Here is a 24,851-nt window from a genome sequence, read left to right as displayed (position 1 = left end):
GCAATATCGAAAACAGTCTTGTAAGATTATGAGAGATAGAAATGGATGGATAGAAATAAGTAATAATAATGAGCTTAATATAATTTGTTTAATATTTATAGATATATATAGTAGTAATATTTATTCAAATATGATACAGCTGATCAAATAAAAAGACATTTTAAAATATTTGAAAGTTTAAAGGTCAGGACATATGGACAGCAGTACTTCAGGAGAATCAGTACAATACAATTACATATTTATTAGCAGGATATTTACTGGTTATACTTTGTATTTTTCATATATAATTTTTTGTGTATGTAGCTGTTGTCTAAAGCCGAGTTCAGACTGCACAATTTTCAAAGTAATCGCGTCACAGACCCTGCATGACTTTACAATAAGAAGAATCGCCGGCAACTTTGTCCTGGTCCGCAAACTACATCTCACAACCAAACACACGCGAGAAGTGACATGGAAACAAGTGCAAGACCAGAGTCATGTGAGACTGGGACGTACCAGAATATGATGTGTAGACATATTTGTAAAGGCATGAAAAAAAGGTTACTCTAGTAAATACTATATTGTTTTTTAACCATATTATAGTAAAGATATTACAGTAAATTGAAATATAGTATTTACTACAATTTGTTAATTTATATTACATCATACTGTAATATTAACTATAGTCAATTGTTAAACTATAGTAAATACTGAGGTATACTACAATTTACTGTAGTATATTAACTATAATATGGTTAAAAAACACTATAATATAGTTTAGCATTTTTTCATCACGTAGTATATCTTCTGTTATTAACTACATAATGGGAAAGAAGCCCTTAGCGTGGTAGAAAATTGACTTATTTTGCTCACCTGGCTGTTAAAGGGAATTAGCAATTTCTCTCCAACTTTTTTCTTTTTTTTTTTTACCAGGTTGTGGTACAGCTCAGATGACACGTCAAACAGACACGGGTGCTCCTGCCAAATTACCTGCCATTACTTGGGTCCAAATAGACAGAAAAGAAGCCCTTTTCTGAACGGAAGCCATGCTGGTTGATATTGTGGTCTATACCTTTGTAACTCCTCCCCAACTTCCCGCTGACCTGGATGTTGCTCTCTCATTGGCTGTAGGTAATCGCCGATGTTATTTTCAGTCAGAACACATTTCACACGGCATGATTTTAAATCGCTGACAGGTCCAGATATTTAGCATGCCAAATATCTCATGGGTGTCGGCGACTCGTTGGCGATTCTCTCAGATTGCTTCTTTGATAGTTCACACTGTGTGATTGTCACTCGCGTGAACAAGCACCGATTTGCCTGTGATTTCGGTCATTTTGTCGGCGATTTCTCAAAAACAGTCATGGGGGCTAAAATCGTGTAGTCTGAACTCGGCATAACATTTCAGCTTCTACAATCTTCTAAAATGGTTCCCTGTGTAGAAACCCAATAAAAATCATGATAATTATCAAGTGATCTGTAGTATCAAGTCATGACAATGTGACACCACAATAAAAACTAAATCACTAATTCCATGAACACAACAGGGTCCAGAGGTATGGATTTTTTATGGATGGTCAATCCATATTCTAATTTAATTTAACACTCTTGAGTGTGGACTCATATAAACACTGAAACAGAGTTAAAGTTAATGAGATAATTGGGTGATTAATTAAAGGTGCCATAGAATAGAAAATTGTATTTAGCTTGGCAAAGTTGAATAATAACAGTTCCTTACATGGACATGACATACCATGAGTCTTAAACACCATCATTTCCTCCTTCTTATATAAATCTGTTGTTTGCAAAAGACCAGGGCTAATAAAATAGGTTAATCCTAACATAACAGCGACTGTGACGTAATAGTCTCAGGATCATTAATAGTTATGCCCCTAACATTTGCATAGCGGAATCACCAGAAGTTCTGCAGCTAGGCTATTGTGAAAAAAAAACAAAAAAACAAAGCGAGGACAATAGCGAAAATGGCAGATCACAGGAATAAATGTTATGTTCCAGGTTGTGCAGGAGATGTTAAGTGCAGGGATGGGTTGGTGTTTGTACTCAGAAAGGCACGGAAAACAAATAAGGGATATGATTAGCTTATTGCTAGCGGTAGCCTGTTACATTACAGTACATAAGATTTCACTTACCCCATAAACGGAGAGATGACTGCGCGGATGATGGCGAATGATTTACAGATCCTGAGTATCACTAACAAGCATCTAAACTTGTGGCAAGTACTGCCGCTGTAGTATAACGTTACACAGAGCATGTGCGATCACAGAAGTAAAAGTAAAATGATCGTGCATACAAAGCGGCAGTTTCAATTACCCGCATATTAATAGCGGCCTCGAGCTCTGTGATTAAATATATATTTTCCTCCATGTGTGAGCTACTGAAATGAGCCGCTCTTTGAAACAGCCAATCAGAACAGAGATCATTATTATTAATTCATGAACCTTCCAAATAAGGTAATAATAGACCATTTCATTCTAGGGACAAATCCTAGAGTTGTACTTGTAATGGACTTGTAAAACCGTTTCTAGAGAATTTTTGCCTATTCCTATGCCATATACCTTCTATGTAGATATCAGAGATCAATTTAAAATATTGTATCAATGCATTCTATGGCACCTTTAAGTGATGATTGACCATGATTGAAGACACCTGATGTTAGTAAGCAGAACCACCAAAGGAGAAAATCTAAATGTTACCATTTTATTGGTCAGTGTTTGCATTAGTTGGGAACTTGACCCTTAAATCTTTAACATTGGATAGACAGATAAATATGTCAACATTTTAAACAATATAAGATCTGGCATTATCAGCATAGACAGACATATGATTAAAAAAAACAGCTTTATTTTAGACACAGACATCAAGAGTCAGTGTGAGAATCACAACAACGGTGGCCATCAAAAAAGTATGTTGCAGCCAATCAAAACTAAAAGAAAGACTTTTTCAAAGTTTTTTAATCAAAACTGCTTGTAACAAAACCTTTCCCAAATGCGTGGAAAATACAGGATCTTTTGTTGTGGAATTACTAGACTGTTATACTTAATAAAGGAAACACAACTCAGAGACTAGACTCCGTGTGTTTAATGATTCAGATCAAATAAATAATATGTTGAAACATAATCACCACCACCACCACCAGATGACTTTTGCTCTTAGGGTTTTACTGCTATTACTGTTAAAGTAAACAAACAAAATCTGATGTTAAAGATATAAGGGCCAACATGCTAACTAATGCAAACACTGACCACTATAATTGTAAGATTCAAATTTCGATGCTTGTTAACAGGTGTCTTCAATAATGGTTAATCAACACTTAATTAATCAATTATGTCATAAGCTTTAACACTGCTTCAGTGTTTATGAGTCCGCACTCAGTGTTAAATTAGCCTGTCTATATGAGGATTTATTATATATGTATTCTGACATGTTACTTCAGTAATAGAAGTCAATTTGTAGTATTAACGTAATGAACAAAAATGGAGACAGTCTATAACATTTTACTGTCACTGATTTATCATGCAGCTCAGTATTATGGGTAGAATCTTTCCTAAGTCTATTCTTATTCATTAACACAGTTTTACTGATGACCCAGAACCAACCCTAAACCCAGGATAGAGCGTCTGAGTGAATGTGGTCTGGACTGTGTGGATGAGGCTCATTGTGTCAGAGATGCTGTATAAGGACAGAGTTCCAGCATTATGATCCACATACACTCCTATTCTATGGCTGGACATTTTAGGGAGTTTAGTCTCAATGTTATTGTGTATGAATGAATATCTGGAGGGAGTGCAGCTCAAACTCCAGGACTCATCATTATGTCCAAACGCACACTCCTTACCCACTCGTTTCCTGTTAATGCTCTTATATGACACTGATATAAACACATCACCACTCCACTCAATCTCCCAGTAACAGCGTCCACACACTCTCTCTCTACACAACACCTGAAACCACTGATCAAATCTGTCCGGATGATCAGGATATGGCTGCGCTTTATCAGTGTTAGCGATCACTCTGTTCCTCTCAGACAGACGGAGATGTTTATTTATTGTGTTCAAATCCAAAGTGAGCTGATGGGAGTCTGATAGAGATAAAACACATTAGAATCAAGAACTATGAATTATTAATGTTTTCATGTATCTGAAATCTTAACGTTGATCAGTGTTTTAGTACAGCTGACCCTGATATCCCTGCTAAAAAAAAAAAACAGCTAAAACCAGCCTAGGCTGGTTGGCTGGTCTTAGCTGGTCTCCCAGCTGGGAAAGTGGCGAAAAACCCCTCTAAAACCAGCCTGTTGAACAGCTAAGACCAGCCAACCAGCCTCGGCTGGTTTTAGCTGTTTTTTTTTCAGCAGGGATCCTGAGCAAACTATCATTTACATCAATTACTAAAATCTACTTTCTCCTTTACAGGAAGAACATGAACACAATCAGTGAGGTTTTCTGCTTGTTTTCTCATTGACTTACATTGTAGGAAGTCATTCCTGGTCCTCGGAACAATGTGGATGAATGTGACTGTGGAAACCAAGACATGAACAGTGTGATTCTTGTCAAGAGAAAATGATTCCTGAATCCTTTCCTAATACATTTCTAATAGGATGTTCTACATGAAATGAGATGATAGGCTCATTTCTGACAGATAAATCTCCAAGGTTTTACCTGTGTCAGAGATCTTCTTAAGCTCTTCTTTGCAGAAATCATCCAGTTTGTCTTTCAGCTGACAGACAGATTCTCTCAGACCATCAAAAGAGAAGAGAGAACGGAAGGGGTTGTCATTTATGTCTGTAGATTCAGGAGGTGCTGAGAGAGACTGGAAACTCTACCAAAAACAGAAATAAAAACACCCTGGTTATTAACGTAACCTCGGTTCCCTGTTAATGGGTACAAACATTGCCTTAACACTACTGGGAAACTTGGTATCTCTGAAATAATGAAACTTGATTTGATAAATGTGGGGACATTTGCATAAATAACTGACAGTGTTGTCTACACAGGGCTTGTTCCTGTTATCTCAGAGAACCAAAGTTAGTAACCGGAGCATTCTCTTTAGATGTGGTTCATTCACATTGTGTTAACTTAGTGCTATGGGGAACAAAATCCAACAGTGCTGTGCTGCAAGTGGACACAAGGGAGCTTTGCATGTGCCACACTTGTGGCATGACATTTTGCAACAAACAGTGTTAAAAATTTGCTCTAACAGGGTGAAAATTGCAAGATGCGCCGCTTGAGTGAGCATCTCTCCACAACTGGGGCTTTTCTATGCCAAGTAGTAACCTTCTTCAATTTCTTTCTTTGGAAGCCAGCAAGGAGATTGTAGCATCTCAGCGCGAATCAGACAATTCAGGCGATTCGATTAGAAGTTTTTTCTACAGACCCAAATTCCACAAGAGGCCCAGCATGATAAGACCCCGTCGTAAATTGTGTCATTTGATACCCTGACGCCAGCCAGCCTGAATCAAGTCTAACCAACTGGAAGCTTTGAACAACTTGCAACATTAACACACAAGGACACTTGTCAAATTCAGGGCAAGTAACCAAGATTAATGGTCAAATGCACATCATGAACATCACATGAGGAAAATCATTAGAGATTTTGGTTGGTGGGCTCCCCCACTCAGGACAGAGACAGAGATTCCTTCCCTAACCTTTTGACCTTCCAGCTCAGAGAACATACCATCACGTTCCCAATACGGCACAGAAAACTGCCTTTTCATGTATAAATGCGCCTAAAATGATGCTAAAAGAACTTATGAGCAACTCATCATTTCTATGCATAACTTCCTATCATTTAGGTAACCCACACATTGTGAATGTCCCTTTTAATAACTATTGAATAGCTCAATGGTTTATATTGGTGTTTGGTATGCCTGAGCTTGAAATTGCATTCTTGAAATGTTTCTATAATTCAATTCTTTGTAAAATGTATTATAGTCTTGTTATAGAAATCACGTCCACAATTTGACTCTGCAAAGAGCAGGAAAATTGGGACCCCAGGACTGATTTATGTTTTGGGAGGAGAAACCAGCAGTACCCCGACTTAGGATAATGTTTTAATTGGTCAAGACACCATTTGGGATGTGTCCAAATGCTGAGTTTATATACTCAGGACACCATCAAATAACTCTCACTCTTACTCGTTTGCGCTTCTTCGTGCCGCCGCGTTTCGACGCTGCTGTTTAGCGTTCTTTGAACGCTCCCTGGCCTACATGCCAGCTGCTCCTCTAAAGGAAACATGAGGAGATTGTTACACTTCTGTCTTTTACCTTAATTCTTTTATTTCTTTCCGTTGAGAGTTTCGTGCTCTAGTTAAGCGCACAACTCCGCATCATCAGCCAACACCCAAGACTTCACATCGAACGACCACAGAACTTCCAACCAATCAGCAACCTTGGGAAAACCCCCTTTCTGAAATGACGCGACGAAAGGAATTCCCTTAACACAAAGGCAACGCAAGTACAACCTCCAGATTCTAGCTGAACTGGTGCATTTGATATAAAGTTTAATAGCCTCATTGAGAGACTCAATACGAGAGTTAATTAAGTGATTGATGGTTGTTCAGGTCTAAGCAATTGCACATATTGCTATAAACTTGGGACTTCATATTTTCATTCCTTTAAACTCATTCTTTCCTCATTTTCTCTCTTCCGCAATCTGTGTGAATGTGTGTGTTTGTGTTAGATTAGTTTATATGTCTTAGGTTTATCCAATAAAATCTTATTTTTAATATAAAAGAGAAGTATCTTGTGTTTTGTGCTTACAAGTTAATGTCTTAAACTGCCGATCTTGCTACTGTGCTAACATATAGTGTTTTCACTATATTCTGGATAGTAATATCCATTGCAGAGTTATGTTATACGGCTCATTTCATGAATCGCGCACCGACTCTGAACAGCCGTAAAACAGCAATTCTGTTCAAATTCCCTATTGAATCATAATCAATTCCCTTTGAGCTAAACTAATATGTAACAAGATGACCTTCATGCTGAAGGAGATGGTCTTCATGCCTTGCCTGTTTTGGTAAGCTGAATGCTATTTGTTTGTGCAGTTATACAAATGTTATCAAATCAGCTTCAGTATTTTAGAGAACCCCATAGCATTAAATTCATGCAATGTGAGTAAACCATATCTAAAGGGAACTCATCAGCCCCATATTTCACCCAATAACCTGTACTAATATAAGATTTGTGCAGTTCTTGTTAACTTATCTTTTGTAACTCATCTCAGTCCAGATCTTTGACAGCATCAGCTACATTTTCCTCATATTCGTTATATCACATGAAAGCTACAATTTTCAGCAATGCTATATGTGACTTTTTAGTAAATAGTTTGCATGACTTAACCTAAATATTAATTTTGATAAGTCAACAGATCAATAGTAGGTTTGAGTAGATATGCTAAGGAAAAGCTGTTTAAAGCCATTTATAATTTTTGAGAGGTTGGTGACAGTTTCAAGGCCAGGTTTTGTTTGTTTTTTAACAAGCTGAAGCATTGCTAATATACAGCATCACTTCCTGTTTTGGGACTTCACACTCAAATCCCTGTGTTTTACAGGCAAATGGTTATAAAAATAAAAATCAATTTGAAAAGATTTTAAGATTGAACTTGATTTTGGTTAATATTACCGCAAATTTGATGCTTATATAAAAGATCAAATAAAATGCATAAAAAAGAAAATCTGGATTGGTGCCAATTGGTGCCATCCAGTTAACTGATTTTACTGTAACATTATAAATCAGAAGATAATTTAGGCAAATTAAAAATTGTAATTTCTGTACCTTAAATGTGTTCAGTTGTATGTACTTTTTTTTTTCCTGCTCCCGCCCACAGTATTCTAGTTTTGTCCTGCTCCCGCCTGCAAAAGCCCGCAGGTACTGCTACTCGCTACTCTGTTATTTGTTTCACTTGCTTCCCTTTTAAATATAAATAAAAAATAAACGGAAAATAAACAAATATGTTTAGTTTTGCTTAAATTTAATTAAATGGAATGATGAACATGGACACGAACAAGGAGCTTTTCAGAACATAAAAATACAGCCAGAACAGTTAGAAATAGGCTAATAATTTTGCAATGAAACAAAATTATAATAAACGTGGATTTCTCAATTGGTCAAACAGAAAAGCATTTGGCATAATACTGCTTCAGAACGTGTGTTAGCCTTTTTGCCTTCAGCAATGTCCAAACTTTAAACATAAGTTATCCCTATTTCTCAATAAATAAAAACAGGCCAATTTTCAATATTTAGCTAAATAAATAAAAATAAACTGAATTAACTAAAAAAATGTAGGCCTACTTAATGTGTCCATGCATGAATAGCATGTCATTCACTGATGAAAGAAGCTGGAAGCTGGAATACAAAGTACATGCATGTTAATTTGCTCAATCTCGGAAATTCTTGACATCGTCTTTTCCATAACTGGAGGACATCCTTGGGCCCGTGTGCTTCTGATCCATCCAACTTGACCTTTAAATATCCCGCTCTTTTGGAATCGATTGACACGTCGCTATCGATGGTATCATCTGCATCCTCCCAATCCTCCCAAGTCATGAAAAGCAGACTTCTTAGCTGGTGGCGGTAGGTTTTCTTCTCTGTTTACATCAAACCCCAACTCACCAACTAGCACTTTGACTGCACGAATAACAGCTTGTCTTCCATTATCATCCATCATCTTTAACTGATGCAGTTTGGGAGTGAGGAATGTTGCTATTTTGTAAAGCATGTGAATTCCATTTGGTGCCAAACTTTTCATCGACATTAATTTGTCCAGACGTGGCACACAAGTTGATGCAATTTAAGCGAGAATGCAGTCAGTCATTGCTTCCTCGCAGTGGTTTCTTAGTTTTATGGACCACGGCAGAAGAGCCGCACTCAAGGCAGTATTGTCTGACTCAAAGTCATTGGTTGTGTCTTTGGATGGCTTCAAAAACGTCACCAGGGTTTTAAGATTATTTTTGCTGATGCACGATACTTTGTCAAACAGGATTGTTGCGATGTCATCATACTGTTGAAACACAGAATCTAGCATTTCGAAATGTGAATTCCACCTTGTTTCCACTGACTGCATTGTGGCTGATAGGAAAGAGTTTTTTCGATTTTTCGTTTTTCGATAGTCCAGATGTCAGTTGTCACTGTGCAACCGTATTTCACAATTGTATCGGTCATGTCAGTGACTACAGCTCTTCTAATGGTGCGTTCACACCGGACGCGACTTGCGCGGAAAAAAAGCGCTATTCGCGCGTAGTTGAACGCTTGAACATTTGAGTTTACTCGCGTCATTCGCGCGTGACATTTTCTTCACAACAGACGCGAATTCGCGTCATGGGAGGGGCTTCTGCCACTCGTCAGCGGGAAAGTAGTTGTAAAATAGGTGAATGAGCTCAATTTGCCAGCTTTAGCTTGCTTGTAGTCTCAATATGTATGTATATGTAGGTCAAATTGAGTAAAGAGCGTTTTTTAAAACTAACCAGATTGTCCGACCTCTTCACTCACTTTCTTCCTAGGAAGATCCTTTTTATTCCTGTTTCTACGAAAGTCCAAAGATGTATCATACAGCTCCGAGTAACCACAGACCGCAACGGTGATTTTGTCCGCCATTGTTGTTTCGGATTTCTGCCTCCGTCACTACTAGAGCAAGCTCCTGATTGGTTAACGCGGCGCGGATTTTCGCCAAAGTTCAGATTTTTGAACTCGCGCGAATGGCGCGGCAATCGCTTGAAACGCTCAATGCGCGCCGCTTCATTCGCGCGTTTCGCGCCGCAGGATGGCTATTATCTTAATTTTAAGATATTTCCATTTTGCGGGAGTCCCGCACATACATGATGACCTTACCGCCCACACCCGCATTCACCCATCAAATCTTGTCCCGTGCCGTACTCGGTGCATTGGGTCCCGCAGAACTGCAGGTCTCTAGCCTGAAGCCTACATACAAAAACAACAATAGCACAGGGTGGCAACAGCCTATGACGCATCACCTGCATGATCATAGTATAAAAGAGCTCTGGTAAAACACAACATTTGGGTCTTTGTCTGAAGCTTACGTCCGAAGCATGGCAATGAGACTAGAGGACACAGTGTCTCGTTCCCTTGTAACCATGGTTATATACGTATCCTGAGATGTTCCCTTTCGAGGGACCATCGAACTGCATCTTCTAGGGGGCACTATGGGGAATGATTATACCAACACTGCCATGTTGAGGGAAGAGCATGCTATCAAAAACGCAAGCACTAAGTACCAACTTCATGTCGTGTTCCACCGGCGCCCTTTTATACTATGGTCGTGCCGGCGGTGACGAGTCATGCCATAAGTGACATCATAGGCTGTTGCTGGCTAATGCTATTGTCATTTTTGTATGAAGGCTTCAGACACGAGTCACACTAACAGCGATCTCCATAGCGCCCCCCCCCCCCTAAGTGTTCTGTATACTGCTGAGTTTTGCTTGTTATTCAGCTACAACAGAATGCTTTGTACAAAGTCACAATCTAAGAATCAGAATAGATAAACAAAATTGGAATCAAACTATACCCAATCAAAAGACACCCAACCTTAGTCACAGCAGGATCTGGCTCAAGTCCACTATGATGCTGTTCTTCTAGATCTCTGTTACCTGCAGGAACTGGATGTGATCCTGTGTGTTTGAAAGCTTCTTTAGCTCAGCGTCTTTCCTCTTCAGATCATCAATCTCCTGCTCCAGTCGCTCTACTCGTCCTTCAGCTCGACTCACTGCAGTTGTTTCCTGATCTCTGATCAGTCGTATCAGCTCAGAGCGGCTTCTCTCAATGGAGCGGATGAGCTCAGTAAAGATCTTCTCACAGTCCTCCACTTCTGTCTGTGCAGAGCGCTGTTGGACACACATCACAATCACACAGTTAGCTTTAATGGGAATGAAGGAGAAGAGTCTGAACTGAGACTGAGACAAACTTCTTTTCTTCTCCAGACTCACCTTATGAGACTCCACAGCCTCTCTCAGCTGCTGTAGATCTTTCTCTCTCTGCTGGATTGTCTGCTGGAACCTTCTCTGCGTCCCCTTTAGGTGTTTCTGAAGTGCAAATGAATAACAGTAAATGTTGCATAAAACTACAACAAAGCTCAAAACAGAAAATAAACTCATGACTGGGTCACTACAGTAAAATATTAAAGTATTCATAAAAATCATACTCATAAATCACAAAAATGGAATTTACATGAGGACAGGCATCACATTTATATCCAGAAACCAAACTCCAAGTTAAGCTATAATCATCTGGATTCAGACAGATTTACAGAATAGAAAATGTTTGCGTGTCTGTCATTGCATGTTTAACTTGCTTCATTCCTTAATTTTTTTAAACAATGGGTGAATACTCCATTACATGTTGCGTTAACAAACCTATTTTACCAATGATTGTTTCAATAAATAAGTTTACAACACTTTTTTACCATATTTTCTTTAAAGTCCAATGCACTATGCGAAGCAAATAAACCAGTATTGAATCAGTATTATTTAATCAGTCTAGTTTTAACCTCATACCTGTATTTCTGATCTCTGTGCTGCAGCTGACACAGTGTCGTGGTTTTTATGTTCATATTTCACACACAGCACACAAATGCATTGTTGGTCAGTGATGCAGTACATGTCCAGCTGTTTATCGTGTTCATGGCAGATCATCTCCTGCAGTCGTCTAGTGGCATCAGTCAAATTGTGTCTCTTTCCTTTAAACCAACTCTCATGTTGTTCAAGGTGAGATTGACAGTAAGAGTTCAGACACACCAGACAGGACTTGACGGCTTTGTATTTTCTTCCAGTACAGACGTCACACTGCACATCTCCAGCTCCAGCGTCACAGTCAGCAGGAAGTTGAGTCTTTTTCAGTTTGTCCACCACTTCAGCCAGCATAGTGTTTCTAGCTAAAGCAGGTCTTGGATTGAAGGTCTGTCTGCACTGAGGGCAGCTGTAGACCCTCTCCTTATTCCAGCAGTCTGTAATACAGCTCTTACAGTAACTGTGTCCACACTGGATTGTCACTGGATCCTGCAGGAGATCCAGACACACTGAACACATGAACTCATTTCTGTCCACTGAAATTCTGGATTCTGCCATTTGTTTTGCCATTCTGTATCAACAGAAAAAGATACAAACACGTATTAGTTCAAATACACTTAAAGCAGGGGTCGGGAACCTTTTTTCACCATTTTTTGTAATGAGGTAAACGTATCTTTGCAGTGCTGATGCTGCACTCTTTCTTTTGTGGTCTTTCATTTTGTAATGCGACTACAATTGATCTGAGCAAACCAGACAGAGCAAAGCACATAGCTTTCAATAAAAGCAAAAGTTTCTCAAGAGTGTTATGACACTTGAACACAGCACTGTATACGCGCATTGGTCAGAACAATGTAATATTATTGTAAACGGACTATTCGTTAACTTTGATTCACTATACAACACGGAATTCTAATTCATAAACATCTTAAAGACATCTAATAGGAAACGTCCAATAGATGTGTTGCAGATGAGCAAACTACGTCTTGCTGATGTAAATGCAGATTGTCAAATAGACGCCTCCAAGATGTACGTATGCTATCAAGGGCAGGACTGAAAATTGTGTCCAGATTTACAGACCTTTCCGTATATTACTGACGGTATCCAGGAATGTATCAGGAGAAAGAGGGCTGCCTTTATAAATGGTGATTTGGCAGGTGTTCGAGGGTCTGTGCATGTGCTTTCTCGAGCAGGGGGACCTCGCGGGTGCTGAAAGATTTCAGTCCTTTACGGTGTAGTGTGTTAACAAGTATTTTTTTGGTAACTATGGTCTCAGCTGCCTTGAGATCATTGACAAGATCCTCCCGTGTAGTTCTGGGCTGATTCCTCAACGTTCTTATGATCATTGAAACTCCACGAGGTGAGATCTTGCATGGAGCCCCAGACCGAGGGAGATTGACAGTTATTTTGTGTGCTTTCATTTGTGAATAATCGCACCAAATGTTGTCACCTTCTCACCAACCTGCTTGCCGATGGTCTTGTACGCAGCAAAAAGCCCAGTGTTAAATCAACTCTCCTGGGAGTTTATTTAAGTCCACACTCAAGAGTGTGAAAGTGTTAAAATCAGAGTGTTAAATGAACACTGAAGCAGAGTTAAAGTTAATGAGATAATTAGTGATTAAGTAAGTGATGATTGATCATTATCGAAGACACCTGATGTTAACAAGCAGAATCACCAAAGGAGAAAATCACAATTTTTAAGCAACCATTATAGTTGTCAGTGTTTTCATTAGTTGGTCCCTTGCCCCATACATTTTTAACATTAGATTTTGTTTAACTGCTGGATTTAAAATAAAACAGCCAGACAAACCAAGAGCACAAGTCATCAGGGAGTGATGGTTATGTTTACTTTAATCATTATTTGACCTGAATCATTGAACTTATTTAGAGTCCAGTCTCTGAGTTAGGCTATATTTCCTTTATTGGTATATAAATATAAAGTATAGTCAAATAATTATGGTGAAAATTCTATATCAGCCTCTATATAATTTCTTACAAGCTGTTGTTTCTGAAAAAGTCATTTGTTTAGGCACACACTGACATCAAGAACCAGCGTATGAATCTCAACAACAGTGACAAACGACATATTCAGATAAACAGAACTCTGAACGTCACAAAACAAGCTACTAAAAAGTCACATAAAAACAACAAAAACAAATGAAAATAGTAAGAATAAAAGAAATTACGAAGACAATTCAGCTCATAATTTATTCATGCCGCAATGCATGAATAAAAATGAATTGGAAAGTGATTCCAAGTGATTCCAATCCTCAGAGGAGAAAGAACGACTGCGGGTAAGTTGCTGCTTAAATACTATTTTAATAGGCGAACATTACATTGAGCTGCAGTTAAAAGCACTCGTTTGAATTTATTAATTTATTCGTTTCTGTTTGCTTTGTGCTGCTGTTAAAAGCACTCTGTCTTAGGATTTATTCATTTATTAGTTTCCATTTACATTGAGCTGCCTTTAAAAGCACTCTGTCGTTGGATTCGTTCATTTATTCATTTCTGTTTACATTGATCTGCTGTTAAAAGCACTCTGTCGTTGGATTCGTTCATTTATTCGTTTCTGTTCACATTGATCTGCTGTTAAAAGCACTCTGTCATTGGATTCGTTCATTTATATGTTTCGGTTTACATTGCGCTGTGGTTAAAAGCACTCTTATATTTATTTAACTAGGGTATTCGTTTATATTTACATTAAGCTGCTGTTAGTTAAGCAGTCGTTGTTCTGTTATTTGCCTTGCTAGTGGTTTCTGCATTTAATAGTAGTTTTGATTGTGCTTATTAAAATTCAAAACTGAGCGGACAGCCAAGGGAAGCTTTTGTTATTCATATCGCGCCCTTCCAGAGCAATTAGAAGCGTTCAGCCTCCTCGCGTGAAGACCGACAAGAGTAAAGACTTGCGACTTTTCCTGCGCGACTTATCCGAGCAACGACACCGACAACGCACTTAAGTACTCCTTTCCTTTTTCTCACTCTTCTTTCTGTCCTTCTCTATCATGTGTTTCCAACTCATTCCGGTGCTCTCTACACACCGCACTAACATCACACGCACACGCCGACGCAATCTCTCTAACCTGCGTCCAATACACACCTCTTCCACTGAACCTTTCTCTTTCACGGTTGGACTTTGGAACTGTCAATCAGCCGTCAACAAAGCCGTCATTTCGGCATTTTCTTTGCAATCTGGCCTGAGCATCCTAGGTTTGACTGAGACCTGGATACGTCCAGAAGACTCTGTAACCCCAGCCGCTCTATCTAATAAATTCTCCTTCTCTCACACCCCTCATCAGACTGGAAGGGGTGGGGGTACGGGACTTCTGATTTCCAACAACTGGAAATACTCAACCCATTCTCCTCTATGCAATTATAACTCATTTGAATCTCATACAATCACTATAACATCTCCTATCAAACTCCATGTTGTGGTCATTTACTGCCCTCCAAGTCAACTTGGCATCTTCTTAGAAGAGCTGGATGGGCTGCTATCCTCTTTTCCAGAAGATGGCAGCCCACTTCTAGTCTTTGGAGATTTTAACATGCATCTGGACAAACCCTATGCTGCAGACTTCCATTCACTCCTTGCTTCATTTGACCTAAAACGCACTACCACTGCATACACTCATAAAACCCGGCAACCAACTTGATCTCATCTACACACGAAATTGTACTTCAGACGACATTGTGGTCAAACCCCTACACATCTCCGACCATTTCTTCATTACACTAAACCTACATCTTGCTACTTGTGCACCCCCATCCCCCCTACCTGTTACTTTTAGACGAAACCTACGCTCTCTCTCACCCTCCCATCTTTCTTCATCAATATCCTCCTCTCTTCCCTCTCCTACCCACTTCACATCCCTGGATACTAATGCAGCAACCGACACGTTATGTTCCACTCTTACTTCTTGCCTAGATGATATATGCCCTCTCTCCTCCAGGCCAGCACGGGCTGCTCCTTCCAACCCTTGGCTATCCGATGTTCTTCGTGAGCATCGGTCCAAACTTAGGGCAGCTGAGAGAAAATGGCACAAATCTAAGGATCCATCTGACTTGAGTATGTATCAGTCTCTGCTTTCATCTTTCTCTACCCAAGTCCATACTGCCAAATCTTCATACTTCCACAACAAGATCAACAATGCTCCGGACACACGCAACCTTTTCAAAACTTTTAATTCACTGCTCTGTCCCCCTCCACCACCTCCCACCACTTCTATAACAGCTGATGATTTTGCCACATTTTTTACAGACAAAACTACACCTATCAGTAATAAGTTCTCAGCTCCACATATACAGGAACTAAAACTGACCACACCCACGGCTGAAACTCCCCTCTTCTCCTTCCATCCCCATTCTGAGGCAGAAGTAACCAAACTTCTCCTCTCCAGCCATCCGACGACATGTCCTTTAGACCCCATCCCCTCACACCTTATCCAAGCAATCTCCCCTACAATCCTACCGGCGCTCACACACATCATCAACACATCTCTTCTCACAGGCACTTTCCCCACTACATTTAAGCAGGCCCGGGTAACCCCACTGCTCAAAAAACCTACACTTAACACTTCACTCATAGACAACTATAGACCTGTCTCTCTCCTTCCGTTCATAGCAAAAACATTGGAACGAGCTGTTTTCAACCAGCTATCTTCATTTCTCTCACAGAACAACCTATTGGATGCTAACCAGTCAGGGTTCAAGAGTGGCCATTCAACTGAGACAGCACTACTGTCTGTCACTGAAGCCCTGCGGATTGCAAAAGCTGATTCCAAATCATCAGTACTCATCTTACTGGACCTTTCTGCAGCATTTGACACGGTAAATCACCAGATCCTTCTGTCTACCCTCTCATCGTTGGGCATCACAGGGACTTCACTCCGCTGGTTCAAATCCTATCTCTCTGGCAGGTCTTTCAGAGTGGCCTGGGGAGGGGAGGTTTCCAAAACTCATCAACTGGTCACTGGGGTTCCTCAGGGATCAGTTCTTGGACCCCTCCTCTTCTCCATATATACCACATCTCTGGGCCCCATCATACAGGCACGTGGCTTCTCCTACCATTGCTATGCTGATGACACACAGCTCTATCTTTCTTTCAAACCAGATGATCCATCAGTAGCTGCAAGGATCTCTGGCTGCCTGGCGGATATCTCTGCATGGATGAAGGAACACCATCTTCAGCTCAATCTAGCTAAAACTGAGCTCCTTGTCTTTCCCGCCACTCCAACTTTACAACATGACTTCTCCATCCAGTTAGGTTCATTAACAATTACCCCATCGACTTCAGCCAGAAATCTTGGTGTAATCTTTGATGACCAATTGACTTTTAAAGAACACATAGCTAAAACTGCTCGATCCTGTAGGTTTGCATTGCACAACATCAGAAAGACCAGGCCCTTCCTAACAGAGCATGCTGCACAACTCCTCGTCCAGGCCCTGGTCATTTCCAGGCTGGACTACTGCAATGCTCTTTTAGCTGGTCTTCCAGCATGTACAATCAGGCCTCTACAAATGATTCAGAATGCAGCAGCACGGCTCGTCTTCAATGAGCCCAAGAAGGCCCATGTCACACCTCTCTTCATATCCCTGCACTGGCTACCGGTTACAGCACGCATCAAATTCAAGACACTGATGCTGGCCTATAGGACAGCCACCGGCTCATCACCGGCCTACCTCCATTCACTACTACGCATCTACACTCCCTCCAGAAGTCTGAGATCCTCTAGTGAAAGACGCCTTATTGTACCACCACAGAGAGGCACGAAATCACTTTCCAAAACATTCTCCTTCAATGTCCCTGCCTGGTGGAATGATCTTACCACCCCTATCCGGAACGCAGACTCCATTACTGTCTTCAAGCGACTGCTGAAAACCCATCTTTTTCGACACTATCTGACTCAATAAAAAAATAAATAAATAAATAAAAATTCTTCTCCTCTCTTTCCTGATCTTCCCTTTTTAGCCCGTACTCATCTGCCAAAGCCTGACATATGGTATTTTTGAGCACTTCCTATGTCGATCTGCCTCCTTAGGATGAATCATTTGTTGTATTCCCAATTGTAAATCGCTTTGGATAAAAGCGTCTGCTAAATGAATAAATGTAAATGTAAATGAGTCATGGCTGAGATTTGACTGGCTACAACATGCTTTTTGGATGGTCACCACTGTTGTGATTCTTCATATCTATGTGTCTTAATATTTCTTTCTTTCTTTCTTTCTTTCTTTCTTTCTTTCCTTCCTTCCTTCCTTCCTTCCTTCCTTCCTTCCCTCCCCACTAATTATCTTGTTAACTTTAGTTCTGCTTCACTGTTAATTTAACACACTGATTTGAACACTTTCACAGTCTTTTTTTTTTTTTTTGATCAAGGTATTTTTATTTAGTTTTACAAACTGTAATTTACAGTATAACATAAGTTCAACAAAACTGAAACCCATCCACCCCCTACAAATACCAGACAATGTTCACAGTATGAAATACATAGTTCAATATACAAAGCTCAGATAGCCAGATAACCAAAAATAAATAAGTAAAATACAATAATCAAGATGACTGAGGACAACAACAGGGGTTCACATTGCTATATTCTCTGCCTCCATATCTTCAACGAACATAAAAAAAGGCTGCCATATGTTATAAAATTTCCTAGTAGACCCCCTGACTGTGTATCTGATCTTTTCCAACTTGATATGATACATGATTTCCCTTACCCAATGACTATATGTTGGAGGTGCTGGATCTTTCCATTTCAATAATATCAGTCTCCTAGCTAGAAGAGAGCAGAAAGCTACCATTATTCTTTCCCACATCTCTAGATGGGAATCTATCTGGGTTACGCCAAAAAGTGCAATGAATGGACACGGTGCAAGCCTTTTTGCAAAGATCTTAGAAAAGGTGTCAAAGATGGGCTGCCAAAAAGCGTAAAGCTTTGGACATGTCCAGAACATGTGTAGGAGAGTGGCTGGATCTTGCCCGCATCTATCACAAGTGGGGTCTATATCAGCATTGATCTTAGAAAGTTTAACTTTAGACCAATGCAGACGATGTACAATTTTAAACTGAATGACAGCATGTCTAAGACAGATGGAAGATGAAAATATTCCTTGTATTATTTTGTGCCAAATGTCGTCTGTGATTTGCTCATTTAAATCCGTCTCCCATTTATTTTTGAGGAGGTCCAAAGGCATCAAGTTATGAGAATATAGTATTTCATATATTGTACTAATAGTTCGCTTTCTGACTAGTTTACAATCAAAAATCGAATCTAACAGACCAGTTGGAGGACGTAAGGGAGAACATATAAAGTTTGAGAATACAAAATTCCGAAGTTGCAGGTATCGATAAAAATGTGATTTGGGAATGTGATATTTTTGTACCAACTGCTCAAAGGAGGCAAAGCTGCCGTCGATATATAAATCAGACAGCGATATCATACCTCTTCTGGACCACATACCAAAGACCCCATCTATTAATGATGGGACAAACATATGATTCAATGCAATTGGGGCAGCCTGAGAAAGATCTGTAAGTGCAAAGGATCTTCTGAATTGGTTCCAGATCTTGATTGAATGCAAAACCACAGGGTTAGAGGTAAAATTAGAAATGGGCCGAGTAAATGGCAACTTAGAACCCAATAAGGCTTTTAAGGAAGTGGAATTTACAGATGCCCCCTCCAGATTAAGCCATTTAGTGTCAGTGTTATCATTGTTATTATCCATCCAGTATAACAGTATCCGAATGTTAACCGCCCAATAGTAATACAAGAAATTAGGGAGTGCCATTCCTCCCATTGAGCGAGGTCTCTGAAGTACACTTCTTTTTATCCGGGGCGGTTTTTTGTTCCAAATGAAACTTGATACCTGATTATTTAATTTCGTAAAAAAAGACTTAGTTAAAAAGATGGGAAGGCATTGAAATATATATAAAAACTTGGGCAATATATTCATTTTTACTGTATTAATTCTTCCACCTAGTGAGAGAGGCAGGGGATCCCATCGATCAATATCCTGATTTAAATTTGATAACAGGGGCTGATAATTAGCAGCATAAAGTTCTTTATGTTTATCTGTAACCCATATGCCGAGGTATTTGAATTTTTTGGAGCTAATTTTAAAGGGGAGTGAATTTAAGGAATTCTCATCACTACTAGTGCCAACAGGCATCAGCTCACTTTTTTGAACATTGACCTTGTAGCCGGATAGTTTGCCAAATTCTTTTAGTAGGACCATTAGTTTAGGAAGACTCAAAAGGGGTTGTGATATATATAGTAGCATGTCGTCCGCATAAAGCGAGACTTTGTGCTCCTCCCCTGCTCGGTGAATTCCTCTGATATCATTATTTTGCCTCAGAGCTAAGGCTAGTGGTTCCATTGCAACCGCAAAAAGAAGCGGTGACATGGGGCATCCCTGTCTTGTACCACGTTTAAGCTCGAAGAAAGGGGACAAATTATTATTGGTACGAACAGCAGCCATTGGAGAAGTATATAAAAGTCTGATCCATGATATGAATTTATTGCCAAATCCAAACCTTTCCAGTGTGCTGAAAAGATAGCCCCACTCCACCCGGTCGAACGCCTTTTCAGCATCAAGTGAGAGGACGACTTCCGGTACACCAGGTGGAGAGGGGCTATAAAGGATATTAAAAAGGCGTCTGACATTGAAAAAAGAGTAACGATTCTTAATAAAGCCTGTTTGGTCAGGTGATATAATGGAAGGAAGAACACCCTCTAGTCGGCGTGCCAGAACTTTGGCAAGGATTTTTGCATCCGTGTTTAGGAGAGAAATTGGGCGAAATGAATTGCACTCCAGAGGGCTTTTTCCTTTTTTGAGAATTACAGAGATTACTGCTTGGCGCATGGTCAGAGGTAAGGTTTTAAGTGACAGTGATTCTTCAAAAACTGACATTAGTAAAGGGGCAAATTGGTCTGAAAATTTTTTGAAGAATTCTGTCGGATATCCGTCCGGCCCTGGGGACTTGCCGCTTTGCATAGATCCAATTGCGGATATTATTTCCAGGGTCGAGAAGTCTTTCTCCAATGAATCAGCTATGTTTGGGTCTACGGATGGAACATGTAGGGATCTTAAAAAATTCTCCAACACAGAGGGTGTAGTTGGACATTCTGATGTGTATAATAGTTGATAGAAATTTTGAAAACAGGAGTTAATTTTGAGGCTATCTGTACATTTTGAACCTTGTTCATCATTGATTGCAGGTATAGTCTGATTGGCAGTTCTTTGTCGTAACTGATGTGCGAGAACGCGTCCAATTTTCTCCCCATGTTCATAGCATCCGTGTCTAGATTTGGAGAGGAGATATTCCGCCTGTTGCGTTGTTAGGATATCAAATTCGGTCTGCAAGATTAGACGTTTTTTCATTATGTCAGGAGATGGTTGATGGCTATATAACATATCTAGTTTCAGTATTTGATCTGTTAGTTCTTTAAGCCGCACTGTACTTGCTTTCTTCTTATTTGCGCAGTAAGAAATGATTTGGCCTCGTAGATAAGCCTTTAAAGATTCCCATATAATTGAATATGACATTCCTGGAGTTTGATTAGTGTCAAGAAAAAATTGTATTTCAGATGAAATGAAGTTGGTAAAAGACTCTTCTGATAAGAGAAGAGGATTAAGCCTCCAAGGGCGGTAACTATTTTGTGTATTAGGAATATTGATTTTCATGGTTAGCGGACCATGATCTGAAATTACTATGGCATCATAGTCACACTTAGTAACAGAAGATAAAAGTCTTTTATCCAGGAAAAAGGTATCTATACGAGAATAGCTCTTATGTACTGGGGAGAAAAAGGAGTATGCTCTAGCAGTAGGATTACGAAACCGCCATACGTCTACTACACCATATGTTTTAAGAAAAAGCTGGATTTTGTGTGCCGATTTAGACAAAGGCGTCTTTTTGGAGGAACTGCGATCTAAGGTAGGGGAAAGTACACAATTTATATCGCCACCAAGGATAAGATGGTGTGATGTCATGTTTGGTAAACGGGAAAAATTTTTTGAAAAGAATTCTGGATTGTCCCAATTCGGTGCATAAATATTGGCCAGAATGACCGGAAATGAAAAAAGTTGCCCTGTCACAATAATATATTGCCCTGCAGAATCAGAATCAACATTAGTCATTGTAAATGGAATATTTTTATCAATGAGGATGGCTGTCCCCCTAGTCTTTGTGTTGAAATTAGAATGATAAACTTGTCCTGACCATCCTCTTTTTATTCGGAACAGATCCGTTGTGCGTAAATGTGTCTCCTGAAGAAACGCAATATCGGTCTTAAGTTGTTTTAAGTGTGTAAATACCTTTTTTCTCTTAATTGGATGGTTAAGTGACTTCACATTCCAGCTCATAAAGTTTACTGATGAGAATCCATCCAGCGTTCTAGTAGAATTAGGATCAGTCATATCTTACTAAGTAAGAGGTTTAGTACACTTGAAATTTATATCTGGCTGAGCAAATAGAAAGAAAGAAAGATGTACATAAAATAAATCCAAGAGATAAACAAGTCTGGTATAATCCCACCCTCCCTCACCCCACCTGGTGCCTAGAGAAACGAGGCAAACCTGGTACCCTTCAAGAACAAATCCACACATATGTGTTTGTGTTGGAGAACTCTATAGAGCCACCTGTTCAGGCTCCCGTCGAACGGTTCGCGAAAACTAAGCGCATTGTCATTGTAGTATTATAACATCTGCTATGTAATTCAAGTCAGAGAAAGGAGAGAAAAAAAAAAAAAAAAAGGACAAATCAACAGAAATATATTCATCCAGACAAACTCTTTCACTATAAGGCAACCTTTAAATTGTAAGAAAAACAAAAACAAAGAACTATTAGGCTCCGGTAAACTTATGAATAAGGGTAATCAGCACTGATAAAGAAAGAACAGAGAGAAGAACATTAACAGCATCGGCTGGTGAAACTGTAACAGTCTAACAACAATGACATTGGTCCACTGGATGCAACTAGTTTAGCTGCCTTTACACGGATGGAAACGGATAAAGTAGTGTCCGAATAGTTGAGAACACGAAAACAGTCTCACTCACGCTCCTCTGCGGGAATGATGTGGTTTCTCACGTAGGTCATCGCTTTTTCTGCATCAGTAAATTCCTTTTCTTCCCCGTTGTGTGTGACACGAAGACGGGCTGGGAATAGTATGCCAAACCGGACATTCTGGCGATTATGGAGCAGCTTCCTGACCTCGGTGAACGCGGCTCTGGCTTTGGCGACTTTTGTAGTATAATCCGGGAATATAGCAATTGACTCTCCATTGTACCGAAGTGGAGCACGGGTGCGCGCCCGGTTCAGTATCTCAACACAGTCTTGGTAGTAGTGAAGTTTGGCTATTATCGATCTTGGTTTCCCGCCGGGTTTCCTTGAAGCCATACTTCTGTGTGAGCGATCAATGAGCACATCTTTGTCCAGCTGCAGCATCTCTCGCAGCAGCTTTGAGACCGAAGTCGTGGAGTTTGATCCAGGCGTCTCAGGCACCCCCAGTATTCTGATGTTACACCGCCGCGCTCTTCCCTCCATGTCCTCGCATTTGTCTCGGAGCTCCGCCACCTCCGTCTTCAGGGAGTTTACTGTGGTCTGCAAGGTCACCACCTCGTCTGACCATGTTGACAATCCGGTCTCCATGTCTCGGACTGTGGTTTTTACTTGGTCAATCTCAGAATGAATCGCCGCCGTACTATTTTTAACTTCTGCTTTTAATGCCTGTAGCTCATTTTTAAGGAAGTCAAAGTCGTCGGCAAGTGCGTTTTTCATTTCTGATTTTATCACCGCCGAAATTTCAGTTTTCAGCGAGAGAAGAATCTCCGACTTCAGAGACTTGGCGTCCATCTCTGGCTTAGCGTTAGCTGACCGTAGCTGTGGTGGAGATGCTCTTGCCACGGCGTTAGTGGCAGTGTGGCTCCCGGCGGTGTTAGGCCTTGTGTTCGCTGTTCCAGTATATTGAAATTTGCGCAGATTCGTCGCCATTCACTCAAATGTAGACTTTCTCTCAACTTGGGAAATGTTTTCAGAGCAGATTAGTCGATGTTTTAATACACTGTGCACTTATTAATTTAAAATAAAAAAGAAGTTCAACGGGAGCTCAAACAAACACATCTCACTCCATCGCCAGCTCAACAGCGCCCCCCACTTTCACAGTCTTGAGTATGGATTTAAATAAACACCGGGAGAGTTGATTTAACACTGGGTTTTTTATTGTGTAGCCTGTTTCAGCCTTGTGTAGGTCTACAATCTTGTCCCTGACCGCCTTGGACAGCTTTTTGGTCTTGGAGAGTTTGGAATTTGATTGCTTCTGTGGACAGGCTGAGAGTAGGAGCACTCCGCTCCACTCGCTCCAATCTCAGCTTGTTACCTGTATAAAAGACACCTGGGAGCCAGAAATCTTGCTGACTGATAGGGGACCAAATACTTATTTTTAAATACTTATCATTAAAATGCAAATCAATTTATAACTTTTTTGAAATGTGTTTTTCTAGATTTTTTTAGTTGTTATTCTGTATCTCACTGTTCAGATATACCTACCATTAAAACTATAGATTGATAACTTTTCTGTCAGTGGGCAAACGTTCGAAATCAGCAGGGGATCAAATATTTTTTCCCTCACTGTACACATTATTCAAGGGGGTGCGGATATGGGGGGATTCTCCCATGTATGTCTTTGCCTCTACTGAATTATTTTTTTCCTCTAGTGAATAGGTTAAAAATACAATTTTTACTGGGGACCCCTCAGGACAGCATTGTCTTTTAGTTTCAATTTTTCTGAAAATCCTGTCTGGACTTGGGCTTTGCATTCGTCTGAAAAAAGAAAGTCATATACACCTAGGATGCATGAAGGGTGAGTAAATAACAGTATTGTTGGTCCTATCGTCAGCCTGCGAGATCGCCGATACGTGATATTATCATTATTGTGCTCATTTATTTAATTATTTGCATGCCCGAAACCATAAGGCTAATGAAGCTATCTACACTGTATGATGGATAAATGTCTTACCACACACTGCACGTCTATGGCGAGGCGCAGACGCGTCCACGGATGATCACTAGTCAATGTTTGTGTTTACATCAGCCGCGACCTCTGCGTGTGTTTGGACCCTCTGTACAACACGTGAACGGCGCGGCTTCAGCGCGGTTACCGGAACAGTTCGTGGACCCTTTAGTTAAAGCTCGCGTTTAAAATGAGACGACCTGCGGCTCGCTGAAGCATCCCAAAAACGGCTGTCCGTTTGGCTAAAGTTAGGCAAATCCCCCCACCCGCCAACGAAATGAATTTTTTCATTTGAGATTTTATAACTTTGTAGATGTTTTTTATGCCCCAAACATA

General features: G+C 40.1%; 1 protein-coding gene across 1 annotated transcript; it reads right to left on the bottom strand.

Moving 5' to 3' along the window:
- Positions 1-80: 80 nt before the first annotated feature.
- Positions 81-12,084, bottom strand: LOC141338836 (tripartite motif-containing protein 16-like). The gene is made up of 6 exons (XM_073844455.1): positions 11,503-12,084; positions 10,936-11,031; positions 10,600-10,833; positions 4,656-4,815; positions 4,464-4,511; positions 81-4,078 (listed from the first exon to the last, which is right to left on the bottom strand). The coding sequence occupies exons 1-6, from the start codon at positions 12,082-12,084 to the stop codon at positions 3,564-3,566; spliced, it is 1,635 nt and encodes a 544-aa protein (XP_073700556.1). The 3' UTR covers positions 81-3,563.
- Between the last annotated feature and the right edge of the window lie 12,767 nt (positions 12,085-24,851).

The sequence above is a fragment of the Garra rufa genome, chromosome 1 (genome assembly GCF_049309525.1).
Source record: "Garra rufa chromosome 1, GarRuf1.0, whole genome shotgun sequence".
Lineage (NCBI taxonomy): Eukaryota > Metazoa > Chordata > Actinopteri > Cypriniformes > Cyprinidae > Garra > Garra rufa.
This window is presented reverse-complemented; position numbering and strand designations above follow the sequence as displayed.